General features: G+C 42.5%; 1 protein-coding gene across 5 annotated transcripts in view; it reads right to left on the minus strand.

Annotated features, from left to right (window-relative positions):
- The window catches only part of VILL (villin like), a 149,359-nt gene that overhangs the window by 105,302 nt on the left and 26,671 nt on the right, over positions 1-17,386 (minus strand). For all 5 annotated transcript variants that reach the window (XR_014475065.1, XM_083189106.1, XM_083189108.1 and 2 more), the window contains exons 3-4: positions 13,155-13,230; positions 1,402-1,476 (exon numbers count right to left, since the gene is read on the minus strand). Coding sequence is in view for 4 of the 5 variants with exons in the window: in XM_083189106.1 (XP_083045232.1) it covers positions 1,402-1,476; positions 13,155-13,230 (151 nt within the window). In the remaining variant the exon portion in view is untranslated. The remainder of the gene's footprint in view (positions 1-1,401; positions 1,477-13,154; positions 13,231-17,386) is intronic.

Raw genomic sequence — 17,386 nt, forward strand, 5'->3', positions numbered from 1 at the left:
ATGTTCCCTCTAATTTGACAAAGGCTATGTGCGGCAAAAGATTTTGGCTGTGCAACTTTGGAAGGAAATTTTAATTTTTGTGCGTTAACTTTACTTCAAAATGATATTAAACATTTAAACATTCAAATCACAGCACAGAATGTAGTTACTGGGTGAAACACACATTAATTGAGTCCACAACTGCAAAAAGGGACCACTGCTGCTTTGTGCGCTCTGTTGTAATGTCTGTGCGCACGCTCGTCATGTTGTGTGCGCGCGCACGCGCGCACAGCTTAGAGGGAACACTGGTCCAGGGGCACCTGCAAACCGCACACCCTGCACCCATATGGCTAGACTGTCATCCAGACAGGATAATAGTTGCCAGACAGCCCCTATTCCTTTTTCTTCTCTCCCGTCCACTTGACTATATCTTGGTCCTGAGGTTCCTCACTACTGTCCTTTACTCTTTTCTACCTCCCTCTCCTCCTTGCGTGACAACAGTAACACCCCCCCCCCCACTATGTGCAGTCTTTCTTTTGAATGTTTGCCAAAATGCCATACCAGACTGCATGATTAGTTACACGCCCCTACATTCTTTCTTCTTCTATGAACGTTTCCACATAGTGTTTCCTTATTATTACAAAAACCTCAATAAAGTTTTTATTTGGAAGAGAAAAAAAAAAGAATTACTAAAAATCTTGTGGATTTTGATTATTAAACCGGAGGAGATTCAATTTCACTTGTATTATTCACTTGGAATATTATGGCAGCTGTCTGGGGTTAGCAGTTTCCATCTGTACAGCCTACGCAAAGCATTTGTCTCTAGTACAGGGAGCCTGAGGGCGCCTGTTATATGGAAGCTCCTTGCAAGCTAACATTAGCCTTTCCCAGCCTACATACGTCATCATACGTGGCTTTCCCTTCTAAGGGATTACAACTCAATGAACATGTATTATATGAATTTGTATTTCATAGTGTGATATCCTTGACAATAAGCCATTGACTAATCTTTGCACACCTTAAATGCAAAAAAGACAGGTGCATATTAAAGACAGTGACCGATACAAAAGGGAAACATTAAATATGATAAACACTATATATGCATACATATACATCTCCATCTATCTATGGGCCTTATTCAACATGGATCGTTAAGAAGCCTGGCCGAATGCGGTGCTCCCCCCCCCCTCCAGGTTATACTCACTTCCTATTCCATCACCCCAGCTGCCATATTAATTTGCAAACTAAATGAATTAGCTGATATTGTATTACATCACCGTATGAAACATTGGGAAAATAGCTACATAGAGAATCCCTCGGACTACAGCTAGGGAAAGAAAAAGGTTAGTAAAATGTACGTGGAATAAGACACAAAGCAATCCAATCTCAGAAAATGGTAAGACTTGTTCCATTGGTACTTACAAATAAAATGATGTAGCAGTCACCTTCAAAGAAGCTCCCATAAGCCTTTTCAGGAAGTGGAACCATTTGCATTTTCTGAAATGACACACAGAGGTAGAGCATATGAATTCTGCAATTATCCAGACCGCTAATGTAACATAGTAATATAGTAATTAAGGTTGAAAAAAAGACGTTAGTCCATCGAGTTCAACCTATCTAACTTGTAACTACTGAATTGAATAAGTCGTATCTATAGGATTCCCTTAGTGGCCAAAATGTATCCAGTTTTGATTTAAATTCATTAACAGTACTTGCTGCAATCACCCCCACCGGCAATGAGTTCCAGCTTTTTACTGCTCTAATGGTGAAGAATCCTCTTTTTAACTAATTTTGGAATTTATTTTCCTTGAGCCTCAGCACATGCCCGTGTGTCCTAAGTATAGGCCTGTTAGTGAACAAATCTCCCAGTTCCATATGATTCCCAATCCTGTATTTGAACATACTAATCATATCACCCCTCAACCTCCGCTTCTCTAGTGAAAACATATTCAGCCTGGTTAACCTTTCTTTGTATTCTAGTGATTCAAGATTTTTACTAGCTTAGTCGCCCTTCTCTGTACCTGTTCCAATTCATTTATGTCCTTTTTAAGGTGCACTGCCCAGAACTGAACACAATATTCCAAGTGTGGTCTCACCAATGCCTTGTAAAGAGGAACTATCACATTGGAATCCCTTGAATCCATACCCCTTTTGAAGCATGCCAGTGTCTGGTTTGCTTTTGCTGTTGCACTTGAGCAGTGTGCACTATTACCCAATTTTTCATCTATGATGACCCCCAAGTTCTTCTCTACAGCAGAATTTCCTATAATAACTCAATTTAGCCTATAAGTAGCTTGTTCATTTTTGGTTCCCGTAATGAATTACTTTACGTTTTTCAACGTTAAACCGCATTTTCCACCTTTCCGCCCACCTTTCCAGTTTATTTGAGTCACTTTGTAGTGTTTCCACATCCTCTCCTGAGTTAATTTCCTTACTCAATTTCGTGTCTTCTGCAAATATTGCAATTTTAATCACTATTCCAATATCATTAATAAATATATTAAACAATGTAAATTACAGGAAGTTAATAGATGAAAAATTCATAGGAATATTTGTATATGACGCAGCCCAACATGTGGATGTGACTGATCATTCAGGGAGAGCTAGGTTTACTTAGTGGCGACAGGTTGGTGGCTGTTGTCAGCTCTGGCTGTGGGATTTTAAATGGCAATAATAACACACCTGGTTTTGCATTCATATTATTTCCATTTTACATCACGTTGTCAGAAATACTATGTATACCCCAGGGAAACCCTCAGAGTAGTTAGCGACCAGGTTGACAAAATTATTTACACAATTAAGGTCATTACACAATTAAGATCGTTAGCTGGGTTATGGTTTGAAGGGTTGAAAGTATCTAGGTCGACAGATCAACACCAGATGGTCAATGTGGACAAGGTTGATATGGCAACGGTCAATATGGCAACGGTCGGCACATGAAGATAGCTCATATTGACCTATTCATGTGTTCACAATTGCCATGTCAAACTTTTGTCTGTGTCAACCTTGTCAATGTCGACCATATGGTGTTGATAGTCAGTAGGTTGACAGTAATGTCTAGGTCTACCCAAACACTGTCTGCCTTTGGACCAACCACCAATTAGCTGGGGGTCTCTCACTGACAGTCAGTGGTTGTTCTACACCAGGGCTGGGCAACACCGGCCCTCCAGATGTTGATGAACTACACATCCCAGCATGCCTTGCATCAGTTTCAGCATGGCCACATAGCAAAACTAATGCAAAGCATCCTGGGATGTGTAGTTCATTAACATCTGGAGGACCGGTGTTACCCAGCCCTGTTCTACACAGTGGCGTGGTGTAGCGTAACAGTGTACAGTATGTGGTTATTGTTACTGGTGCAGCTTCCTCTCAGGGTGTTAGCTTGTTCATAAGCAATGGACACCATAATATAATGTGTACTGAAATACATAGGTATAACACTAATTGTGTATCTCAGTGATTCTGAATGTAATGAGCGAGGATATAAAGATGGAAAGATCAGCTGCTCCCATTCTGTGCGTGATTGTTGCATTGTGTGACATTTGCCCATTGTGCGAGATTAGTGTCTGATGACTAGCATTAGAACATACACGGAGAGCCTCGGGGTTGTGTCTCTGGCTACTGATTGATGTGCAAGAACAAGTTATTCAGCAAAATCCCCAGTAACCAGTCACCTGTTTGGGACAATACAGTGCTATATACTGTACAGCACAATTGTGCACATGATATACACTTTTTAAATCATACTCAAAGGGTTACCGGATTTTTTTTTATTGTTTGTATACTAATTAGTAGTGTGAGGTATTTTCGGGACTACGTAAAAACCGGACCCGGACAAGACCCCGGACAGCCGGACCGGACATAATAATCTGCAGTCCGCAGCTTGTAGTGTCCGGCCTGGGGGTATCTTGTCCAGGGGGATACCTGTGATAGCTTTCACCAGGGACATGGGGAAGGGGAGATTACAGCCTCCCCGTGTGGTCCAGACCGTTCCGGTTTTTGCTACACGCCTGGACCATGGAGTGAGGCTTTATTTTCCCCCTCCTCCTCTCTTTGGTGACAGCTGTCACGTGAAGTCCCCGACAGGACATACCCCAGACCGGACACTACAAGCTCCGGACTGCACATTTTGATGTTTTGGAGATACTCTCTCCCCCCCTTCCCCCAACCACCACCCCTTGTAGCGTAGAGACCTCATACCTCAAATTGCCAGCATCTACTGAACAAAGAGACCCCAATATAATAACAGACCCCAATGAACCAGGAGTGTAACTGCTATACAAGTACAGTAAGTATTCCATCACATAATGTACAGAATAAAAACATTTTAAAAAAGAACTTAATATGACTCAACTTACTGTAGTTATTATGGATTAGCATTAGTCTTGCATGATAATTGGACAATTGCTTAGACTACAAAAACAGTCCTATTAAATATTAACCCTTTGAGTTTCAACATCTCTGAGAGATATGCAAAATAATTGCTAAAAATACCAGCAAAATAAAAATGTTGTGTAAAAAAAGATTATATTTAAAGGTATATTAAGGTAAACATTACAGGTCATTATGAGGAATTTGCTTGGCAATTTTCACACCTATTTTGATAAATTCACTTGACACTCAAAGGCTTAATAAATAGACCCCATAGCCTGATAATGTTTATAGTAGATCATAAGTTATAGGCAGGCTAGCTGTAGATTCTCATCTTTAGCAACACCTTTTCCCATAGAAATCAATGTAATATTAACTGGTACTTGGTTGCATCCAGGTCTTGAGCAAACAACCATACAGTATCTGCTGGTCAATAAGAGTGTCTATCATAGAACACAGATATGCAGTCAGACAGGCAGAGCAGTGTCAGAGACAGGAAAGATGGGGCAGCAGGTCGCAATGGTGTAGCAGTCACAGGAAGGTGAATGGCAATACCGAATACACAGCAATGCGCTAAATGCACTCAGATCCAAGATACGAAACCTATCATGAGTATACATGCTATGCATTATACAGTATATTACACATGCCTCCTGTCATTCAGAAGGTGATCAAAGTTCTAGCATATATATATATATATATATATATATATATATATATATATATATATATATATATATATATATATATATATATATATATATATATATATATATATATATATATATATATATATATATATATATCTATCTATCTATCTATCTATCTATATATATATATATATATATATATATATATATATATATACACACAGTACTATTTTTCTGGAAAAATAGGTTCAGGAACTCCAGGTCTGGGGTTGGATCAATTAAATAAAAAAAAATATATATAATAAAGAGAGGGAGGGAGAGATAGATGTATATATTGTATTTAGAAACAAAGGCACTCACAGGTGACTTTAAAATAAAACTTATCTTATGGAAAGTACATTTGTAGTTCCTGATGATGTCATATTTAATTAGAGGTTCAGGAACTGAGTTCCTGCTGGTTCCTGCTGAAAAATAGCACTGTATATATATATATATATATATATATAAAATATGACAGACAATTACTTGAGGTCTTTAAATGCGAGATGGGTCTAAGATGTGAGGTGGCTAAGATGCTGTAGATAAGAACTGAAGAACTGCATCATTCAAATAATTAAAATAAAACACATGGAAGGTATTAGGAATCCTGTGGGGATAGAATATACTTATGAGTAAAATGTAGATTATTTAATGAAAATATATTTAAATTTAGGTGACAGAAAAAGTACTGTAGGTCAATATTTTTGATCAACAAGGAAAGTCTATCACCAGGTAAATTTCACCTTGGTAAGACCATGGCTGCATTGCGGGTGGGATGGATTAAAAATGTGCAAAGAGAGTAAGTGTTGGGAAGGGGCGTGTCCTAGCTTATTCTAATTGTCAGTGTAAAATTAGCTGTCCAGTAAGTTGTGCGTGGGACTGGTGGAAACATTGTCAAACACTGAGGAGCGCAGTGTGACCAGATTGATGTGTCTAGATGGGACATCAGCAGGTGCTTGTCAAGGTGTATAGTGATAACATGGCAGCAGGTTTGGGTTCTCGGTGGATGGGTCACAGCCCCAGAAGTCAATTTCTGGGGCTGTGACCCATCCATCTGTTTGGTCTTGACAAAGGGCCCGCAGTGGCTCGAAACGTCGGCATTATTCACGGAGACTATGGTGATGTATTAATAAATTTTACCTGCATCTAAGTTGGAAGACATATTATATATATATATAATACTCCAAATGGACAAAGGCACTCAGGGGCTTGATGCTGGTGAAGAAACTGGAGGAATTTTTATTCCATAGCCTGTCTACGTTTCGGGGGTCAAGCCCCCGTCGTCAGGACACAAAGGCACAAGTAACTCCAGTTTCTTCACCAGCATCAAGCCTCTGAGTGCCTTTGTCCATTTGGAGTATTGTGTATGGATGTCTGTGTGTCGACACAGGTCATCGACTCATGGCAACAGAGCAAGCCACACGGAAACGCAGCTTATTTCAGTCCTGAGTGACAGGTCCTTCTCTTGGTATATATATATATATATATATATATATATATATATATATATATATATATATATATATATTGTGGGGTTTTAGCATCAAACGGGTAGGCACAGGTGAGGATTTGGCACAGACTTAGACAGTGACATCACGGCTTGGGTCCAAAACAGGGCTTGCCTGAGTTTTATTGCAGCACTCAGAGCAAGAAACTAACAACAGCCTTTACACTTCAGGCAAAACAGAAAACAAAAACCTGCTCGTCTGAGCTCTAACTAAACAGAATAAACGTCCCTCTCTATACCAGGGCCACACTATGTGACACTGGACGCATACAGCAGATATAGATCAAGTAATGCAGTACTTACAGCCTTGTCTCTCTCTAGCAGCAGCTTACTGCCTCCAACACCCAGGGAGAGAGAGAGCTCTATGGAGAGGGCTGACTCCTTTTTAAAGAATCAGGTGTTCTCCTGATTACCAGCCCAGGACAGAACACCCTTTGTAAGCCGGAGCTTACCACACAGATTGAAACAGCCTGCAGTCTATATGCCATAAGACAGGATTCTAGGGGAAAAGTACCTGCCGTCTATGACTTTCCCTGCCACTGTCTTACATACCCTCCCCCTCTGTTCGAACCTGTGGGGTCGGACACTGTCTGCCAACTGGCAGTATGTTCGGGATAGGGCATCGGCATTACCCTGAAGCCTTCCTGCTCTGTGTTCCACTGTAAATTTGAAATTTTGCAAATTGAGAAACCATCTCATGACCCTTGCATTTCTCTCTTTGGCTTGGTACATCCATGTAAGTGGGGAGTGGTCAGTGATTAATCTAAAGGAGCGTCCTAAGAGATAGTACTTTAGGGATTCAAGGGCCCACTTGATTGCTAAGCACTCCCGCTCGACTATACTGTAGTTTCTCTCCGTAGGTGTGAGCTTCCTGCTCAAATATGTTACCGGGTGTTCCTCTCCACCAACTTCTTGGGAGAGGACAGCACCTAGTCCCACATCAGAAGCATCAGTCTGTACGACAAACTCTTTTTTAAAATCTGGAGTGATCAGGACTGGTTGATTACAAAGGGCCACTTTTAATTCTTGGAATGCCCTTTCAGCCTCTGGGTTCCAGCTGACCATAACTGCCCTACCTCCTTTGGTAAGATCGGTTAGGGGCGCTGCCATGGTTGCAAACTGGGGAATGAACCTACGGTAATACCCCAGAATTCCCAAAAAAGCCCTGACTTGTTTTTTTGTCGAAGGACGAGGCCAGTCTTGGATAGCCTCCACTTTATTTATTTGTGGCTTTATTATACCTCTCCCGATAACATACCCCAGGTCTAACATTTTCTGGACCTCCCCAGATATGGCCTGTCTACGCGCTTCTGGTACTCTATAGGGTTTTAAGCGTACCCGAACTCCAGGTTCGGTGACAATGTCATGTTTTATGGCTGTGGAGCGCCCTGGAAGTTCTGAGAACACATCATAATTCCTTTGTACTAACTCTTTAGTTTCCTGCTTCTGGGATTTGGACAGGGTCTCTGACACCCGCACCTCTGGGCTATCACTAGAGGGGGCACTTACAGCTGTCAGAGTCTCTCTGTCTTTCCAGGGATTAATTAAGTTCACATGGTACAACTGTTCTGGCTTCCGTTTACCTGGTTGATACACTTTATAATTTACACTTCCCACTTTTTTATCTACCCGATACAGTAGATCCTGGTTAATGGCCATATATGGGAACTCTTTGTCAGCATTGGGGTATTGGGGCTCACCATTTATGACTTTAGGATTTTCCCTAGCTCTTAATAAGGTGGGATCTCTAAGTTGAGCAGTCCCAAAATTATCACGTGACATCTCTAGCTCAGGCATGTCACACGCTTCTTCCTGCTCCTCAGCTTCACCTGCAAGAACAGCTAGGGGAAAACGGTCAGATTCAATAGTGGTCACCCCTACCGTTTGAACCTCAGTATCCTGATCAAAAGGCTCAGGACTAATCACAGGGCACACATTCTTATTATTAACATCATTTCTAGTGCAGTGTACATTCTTTTTCCACAAGTCCCAGAACAATGGGAAGTCTCTTCCCAGGATCACACTATGCATCAGGGTCTCTACCACGCCCACTTCATGGGACACAGTTCCACAAGTACTCTTTAGCTGGACTAAAGCTGTGGGATACTCCTTGGTGTCCCCATGTATGCACAAGACCCCTATGTAACGTCCTGTGAGTGTCCCAGGGTCTACCAAGCTGGCATGGACGAGAGTAACTAAACTCCCAGAGTCCAGAAGAGCCCTCCCGGGATAACCATCCACCTTTACATGACATATTTGCTGTCCAGTTTCTGACACAGTCTCAGCAGAGAAAACAGAACGTGCATATAAAGAGCTTCGCCTGGCTGTATCACACTCCATTGGCTCAGAAGTAAGGGGGCAATTGGCAGCAATATGCCCAGGTCCATGACAACGCCAACACTGTATGCGGCCCCAGTCTTTTTGCGACCCAGGTTTGGACCCTACTGTCCCTTGGGAACGCCTCTCCACTGTTTGTTCCCCATCTAGGCCACCTCCCTTTACAACATTATTCACCCCTCTAGTAAACGGAACAGTCTTACCAGATGATCCGGCCGATTTGCTGTTCTTGAGGGTGGAATGTCCAGGAGGCACTTCTTGGATTAGATTTTCAGTAGCTCTGTACCTCTCAACCAAGTTGACAAGCCCCTCGGCATCATTAGGGTCGCCGTGACCGACCCAGCGCTGAACCTTTGGAGGTAAGGAACAAAGATACTTGTCCAGCACAACTCTCTCCACGATCTGCGCTGGTGTAGACTCCTCTGGCTGTAGCCATTTCCTTACCAGGTGGACCAGGTCATACATTTGGGACCGCGCAGGTAACTGTTCAGAAAAAGTCCAGTTATGCACCTTCCGGGCACGCACACTCATGTTTACGCCTAAGCGAGCAAGGATCTCTCCCTTGAGTTTCGCGTAGTCGTTAGCATCCTGCTCACTCAGATCAAAATACGCCTTTTGTGGTTCTCCAGTTAGAAAAGGTGCTACCACACCTGCCCATTGATCCACGGGTAACTGTTCACGCTCTGCTACACGTTCAAACACCGCAAGAAAGGCCTCTACATCATCCGTGAGAGTCATCTTTTGCAGAGATTTCTGTACTGCAGCCCGTGTGGCTGGAAGCAAGGGTTGGGGTGTTTGCACACTCTGCGCCACACTCTTAGCCACATTCTGTATTTGCTCTTGTAATTGCAGATTAATTTGCTGCTGTTCCTTTAAGGCTAGTCTGTTGGATTCAAGCAGCAAAACATTGGTTTCAGCCTGGGCACGCATGGCCTCCTCATGCACCTTTTGCTGACATGCGTTTGCCTGCACCAAGTGTTTTAAAAGGTCCTCCATTTTAACAGTCTCCTGTTGCAGTGTTACAGCAGCCTTTAGCCAGGACATGCAAGTATCAGTGCACTCCAGACACTCACTTGTGGCTGGTTGCCTTTAGCAACAACTTCCAGCTTGCTGTAGCAAAAGTCCTATAGTTCGATGTATGTCTCTTTAAGTGAGATGCTTGCTCGCATTCTCCACCATATGTGGGGTTTTAGCATCAAACGGGTAGGCACAGGTGAGGATTTGGCACAGACTTAGACAGTGACATCACGGCTTGGGTCCAAAACAGGGCTTGCCTGAGTTTTATTGCAGCACTCAGAGCAAGAAACTAACAACAGCCTTTACACTTCAGGCAAAACAGAAAACAAAAACCTGCTCGTCTGAGCTCTAACTAAACAGAATAAACGTCCCTCTCTATACCAGGGCCACACTATGTGACACTGGACGCATACAGCAGATATAGATCAAGTAATGCAGTACTTACAGCCTTGTCTCTCTCTAGCAGCAGCTTACTGCCTCCAACACCCAGGGAGAGAGAGAGCTCTATGGAGAGGGCTGACTCCTTTTTAAAGAATCAGGTGTTCTCCTGATTACCAGCCCAGGACAGAACACCCTTTGTAAGCCGGAGCTTACCACACAGATTGAAACAGCCTGCAGTCTATATGCCATAAGACAGGATTCTAGGGGAAAAGTACCTGCCGTCTATGACTTTCCCTGCCACTGTCTTACAATATATATATATATATATATATATATATATATATATATATATATATATATATATATATATATATATATATATATATATATATATATATATATATATATATATATACACACACACACACATACATATAGTGTTTGCATGTGTGTGAAAGTAAGTGTGATTTTAACTCAATCCTCCTGCAGCCTAACCCACCCCTTCAGGAGCCTAGCCCTAACCTCCACTCATGCAAACTAAACCTCCCCTCATGCAGGCTAGCCCTAACCTTCCCTCCAACAACCTAACCTCACTTCCCATAGCCTAGCCCTCACCTCCCATAGCCTAATCCTCACCACACCTTCCATAACCTATCCCATAGCCTAACCCTCACCTCATCTCCCATAGCCTAACTCTAACCTCTCCTCCCGCAGCCTAACCCTAACCTTTCCTCCAGCAGCCTAACCTCATCTCCCATAGCCTAACCCTAACCTCACCTCCCATAGCCTAAACCTCACCTCACCTCCCATAGCCTAATCCTCACCACACCTTCCATAACCTATTCTATAGCCTAACCCTCACCTCATCTCCCATAGCCAACTCTAACCTCTCCTCCCGCAGCCCAACCCTAACCTTCCCTCATGCAGGCTAACCCTAACCTTTCCTCCAGCAGCCTAACCTCATCTCCCATAGCCTAACCATAACCTTACCTCACCTCACCTCCCATAGCCTAACCCTTACCTCCACTCCAGCAACCTAACCTCACTTCCCATAGCCTAGCCCTCACCTCACCTCCCACAGCCTAGCCCTCGCCTCACCTCCCATAGCCTAGCCCTCACCTCACCTCCCATAGCCTAGCCCTCACCTCACCTCCCATAGCCTAGCCCTCACCTCACCTCTCATAGCCTTACTCTAATACAGAGGCAGAATAAATAAGAACAAAACACACATTCACCATTGCTAATAAGAAACAAATACACCCATGAACAAAACATTTACCCACACCCATTGCCCCCCATAAACTAGGCATACCCGGATCCTAACCCCCCCAGACTACACTAGTCTACCTAACAACTCCCACACAAAGCATATATACTGTACACTACAATCAGCACAGAAGCTGGTAGAGCAAGCTGTAATAAGCTACTATGCCAGTAACTTGTGTAGAAATTATAGCTAGAGGCTTAAGCTACAATTAGCAGGCCTTTTCCAGTAATGTAGCCTTGCATGTGTAGGTAAAGATAAAAGAAGGCTCAAAAGGCACACTGGTGACACTAAAGTGCATCACCAAACAATTCAGCTATTGCTACAGCTATTCAACTACATTGCTCAAGCCAGATATTGCCTATTCCCGCGGTTTAGAAGAAATGAGTAGTCATATCACCTGTAGGCGAGCAGGGAAAAGCATAGAGTATGAAAAAAATATGACAAAAAGTAATGCTTGTAGAACCAATGACCGCATCTAGGCTAAACACTGGTAATGTCTTGGACAAATAATCTGGTTGAGAGGCTCCGTATTATTTTAAACAGGCATGGATCCGGTCAGCAAGATTCTGATCCAGCAAGTTGCAGAAGATTGTGAAACAAGATACCTTCATTTGAGGATGAACAGAAGTGCGCAGTAAGTTCACCAATGAGCTTCGGTTTTTGAAGCTGTGCAAAATGATATTGGGGATAGTCTTTTGTATTGTCCAATAATTCTAATGGGACTAATGTTATGCATCCATATGGCACTTTGGCAGAGAGGCATTAAAAGAGCACTCCTTTGTAATGTTATGAATAGCATCACATGCACACAAGAGCCATGTGTAATAAAAAAATTTGTTTAAAAAGCACCAATTTTTCTGTGACTACCTTCAGCCCTTGTAATAATTAAATAATTCTGAACAATTATGGAAAAGCATAATTTAAAAGAGATGGTCTAATGTTTGTGCAATTTGACACTTTTCTACATGATTTAGATGCACCGGGCCAATTAATCATGTGAAAAGTGTCAAATCTTATGTCATTTACTTACGATTCCCACCTGATGTGCGGTCCCGTTCGTTGTATCACTGCTGCAGTAAGGATTTATTGATGAATGATGCACTTATAGGGCACACTGTACATACTGGCATTAATAACTCCGGTATGTACCTATAAAATTGCAGAGGACAGCTCTCCTTGTAACAGCTGTCTTTTGCTATACAAGAACTTCCGAATTTATCTGAAGAATGATGCACGCACCACAGTGGACACGGGAAGAAATCCAATCAGATGATCCCTCTGAGGAATGCAAAACGTGTACATACAGAATGGGAAATGCAGCCAACTTTTTGCCTACATTCCACCTCCAACTTGGTGAGATATCGTCTGAGGCAGAACATCCAGAAACAAAATGGCAAAACCAGGATGCTTTCAGTAAACATCAATAACACTTCAATGAGTCCAATTGTAATCATCAGTAGTAGCTGGTTGCCCACAGGTAGCCAAATAAGCAAGGGCTACCTGAGACAAACTAGCAGGTAAAAGAGGAATCAATTAAATAAACTTTATATCACAGTAATGTGACATGCAAAATGACAGGAATCATAAAGGGAGGAGAAAGTCTTACCTCGATGGACCATATCTGTAGGCCAGGCTTCTGACTGATGTTATCAAACAGATGTGCACTCATATTGGCGGAGAAGCTGTAAGACATGTTTTAAGAAGATTATGTTGACCACCCGATGAATCTGCTCTTAATAATGGCAATTAAGACACAATAAATGATGGACATATGTAAATGGGGTTATGTTATTGCAATAAGAGAACCAAAATCTCCTGTTAAATGATAACTTAATTTAGCTAATAAAAGGACTTCTTTCCATGCCCCACATGGCCCTGCAGCCAGCCAAAGTCATTCTCACAGGACACTGGTCAGTCATTTAAGTTGTGGCTTTTGTAATACTACATGATTGGGGGGTTAGTATGCAGTCATTATTTCAACAGTCAATATGTCTACCACTATTAGTGGACACGCAATAGGTCGACGCATGAAAAAGGTTGACATGCTTTAGGTCAAAAGGTCAACACTAGCAAAAGATCGTCAACGTTAGTTTTTCATGATTTTTTGTATTTTTTTAAACCGACTTGTTCTTACTTTATCATGCCAGTGGGCATAGAGGGAGAATATAATAGTGTGCCAAGGGCAGCGAGGCGCCGTGACCGAAGCAGGATGAGTGCAGCGAGCCATGCGAGGGTACACTTATACGGTGCCCATGTCGACATCTTCCAACATAGGCACCAATAATATGAAAACTCATGTCCACCTTTCCCCTGTCGATCTTTTGCTTGTATTGACCTTTTGACCATGTTGACTTAATGCATATCAACTTTTTTTTGCTGTGTCAACCAATAGTGGTCGACCTGTTGACTGTCAAGCTAGACAATATCGATCTAATGACCCACATCAGCCAGGGGATTTAACCCCTGACTTACAAAAAAAAAAAAAAAAGAATAACACAATGAATCCAGCGGTGTTTCCTATTATGATGACTGTTTTCGGAATTTGGTTTTGCCTGACTGTGACAAATTATTGGGGCTAATTGGATAGCCCCTGGGGAGTCAATGGATATCCCTCTATGAGTGATACTATTGGATTGTTCTTTGGAAAAGGAAGTGGGTAATCTCAGCTACTGTTTTTTAAAGATATTTTAATAGATAAATAGTAACAACTTCTACATACATCGGCAGCAGCATCAACATAAAGCAGGGTTGCCTACCCTCCGGGAATAGCCGGGAGGCTCCCCCTCCCAGCCTCCCGGAAAGGTGAGCAAACCACACACACATACATACATACATACATATACACGGCAGCATTCCTTTTTCCGCGATGCACGGCTTGGGGAGGGGGCTAAAGATGCAAATTGTGTAATTTAGCCCCGCCCCCTCCCCGAAGACCCGCAAATTGCGGGATTTGCCTACGGGGGCAGGGCTTGATGAGGTCTACATCAGGCCCTGCCCCCCGAAGTGCTGCTGACAGTCTCCTCGCCAAGACTTTAAAAGTAGGCAACCCTGATATAAACTTAATAGTACAGTTAAATCATATCTTGATAGGCTTGTAAGTATCTAAATATGGATCATTCCATTGCAGGTTTGTAGGACGGCATCCTGGTGATAGGTCGACATTCACTGGGTCAACACCAAAAGGTCAACATGCACTCAAGCTCGGTCAACATTAACAAAAGGTCTACATGAGTTCCTATCTTTAAATATGCGAGCACACTTTTGTAAATATATGTTCTACCTGCCTTAAGCTCAAAATAAATCCCAAGTATTCTGTATAATACATGCCGCAGTGCAGTGTAATGTGAGCTGTAGGAAACCTTTTTGAATATATTCAAATCCATATATGAAGACAAATATAGCACAGCGTAAAAGGGGATCCAAATGTGAGGTGCAGATAGGTAGTACAGTACATTTTATTTATCGTGTACCTGCATTCATATTAAATTAGTGAGCAATACTGCATACCTCCCAACATTTTTACATGCAAATATGGGATCCCGCCCATAACGGTCCCATGTGTTCCCGAAGAGAGGCTTGGCCTCAGACACCAGGTGTCCAACTGTCTGCGAAAATCGGGACAGTTGGAAGGTATCATAACGTGAGGTAGATTTATGAAGCAGTGATAAGGGAGGAGCCAGTGAAGAAGTTGCCCATGGCAACCAATCAGCTGCTTTGTATAATTTTATAGTATGCAAATTATAGATGTCACCTATGTGTGTATCAAGGTTTCTTTATATCCATCAATATATTTCCTCCACTCTTGACCACACTTTATGGTTTGTACTGACCTTGGGATAAATCCCTATTTGCATATAAAAGGTATCTTTATACTTCATCAGGCTTCACACATCATAAATGATTGATATGGATCAATGTACTGACCTGGGAATAAATCCCTATGTTCGCATAAAGGTATCTTTACACTTGAGTCCTTGTTCATATGAAGTAGTCAACACCTCCAATTCTCCGTAAAGAAGGGGGTATTTTATTCTTAACAGATATCCATAAAACAAAACACAGATAATATTCTTAAAACAGATGGACGGCTTCCACAAGTGGGACCAGTACACTGCTGAACAACGTGCTTTCCTCTAACCAGGACTGAGCTGAAGTCATATGTGGCAGAACCCGATGGTAAGGGGGGAAAACGTACTGGATCCTCCTATGGTGTACCCGTCCAAGCACCAATGCATTTCGGACAGGCTATGTCCTTCCACAGGGTCCTTCCTCAGGTATACACCCGGATGAAGGACATAGCCTGTCCAAAACATGTTGCTGCTTGATGCTTCGATGGGTACATCATAGGAGGATCCAGTACGTTTTCCCCCCTCAGTCCGGGTGAGAGGAAAGCACGTTGTTTAGCAGTGTACTGGTCCCACTTGTGGAAGCCATCCATCTGTTTTTAGAATTTTATCCTATCGGCACCTGGAGGGAAAAGCTTTCCAGAGAGAAGTACAGTCTAAAGCAGGGCTAGGCAACATCGGCCCTCCAGATGTTAGTGAACTACACATCCCAGAATGCCTTGCATCAGTTTCAGCATGGCCACATAGCAAAACTAAATGCAAAGCATCCTGGGATGTGTAGTTCACTAACATCTGGAGGGCCGGTGTTGCCCAGCCCTGGTCTAAAGTGTCCTCCTTCCTGTACCTAGTTGTGACTGCAGCTGTGCAACACTGCTGGAATTCAGGGGGTACGGAAACTGACCCCTCGGGACACACCTTGCCAAGCAGTATATCTGGCCCTGACCAGACCCAGGTGATGTTGCAGCTGCCGGTGGCTGGTGATTAGCTCTTTTCAGCATCAGTGTTGGACTGGGGCATGAAGGACCCACTGGGGAAATGCAGTGGTACAGGCCCATGCTTGGGGTTGTGGCCAACCACCGCAGAGGTTTGGCTAACCATTAGTGAGTGCTAATGCATGCAGGATGATGTGCCAGATTAATAACAGGAGTACACTGCAGAAAATGTACCATAGTCCTGGTTGTATAAGGCAGTAAAAATTGTGGACAAATGAGCCAGCAAAGAAGTTACCCATGGTAACCAATCAGTTACTGTGCATAATTGTACGGAATGCAGATGATAAATGTTATTTAAAGCGGATTGGTTGCCATGAGCACCTTCTCCACTATTTTCACTGCTTGCTACAACATCCCTTCGTTTTTATTTTAAATTGGTGAAAAATTTTACTTTTCACCTACCTTTGTTTTTTACATAATTAAGTATTGGGGTCATTAATTATATTCGTTGTAGTGGTAACACAGGAAATATAAATATCCTGCTTACCATTCAGTCCTGATCAGATCAGGTTTCTCCTCCCCTTCTTCTATTGGACGCAGGGTTCACAAGTCAGATGTGGCAGTGCTAAAGTAGCGGTGATAGGAATCGCGAGGACAAATGATCTTCAGATCAGCTGTATCTGTAGCGATTTTCTATCCAAAGTTGCTATTCACAGCAAGGTGGATACTTAATTATCAGTTTTGATAGTTACGCCACTGCAGGCATCTGAATACTTTTGAGTGTATTTTTGAACATAATTTCATCTTCTTTCCTTTGTTTTCCAATGCCTAACTGATTAGCTAATAGATGTAGAGGAGCCCCCATTGTATTTCGTGAGAGATGCTTTTACCTCCCTTCATTTATCGGGCTAGCTAACCACTTCCACTTAGACAGGGAACATTTCAGCCCCTGACTTCCTTAAACAGAACTTCATTCTGAAGCTCGTGAATGTGGCTTGTACACTTTTGCTAGTTCTGTGTTGCTGTGTTGCTTAGAAAACAAATACCCTATCACCTCATTG

The sequence above is a fragment of the Crinia signifera genome, chromosome 5, assembly GCF_055691185.1.
Source record: "Crinia signifera chromosome 5, ASM5569118v1, whole genome shotgun sequence".
NCBI lineage: Eukaryota > Metazoa > Chordata > Amphibia > Anura > Myobatrachidae > Crinia > Crinia signifera.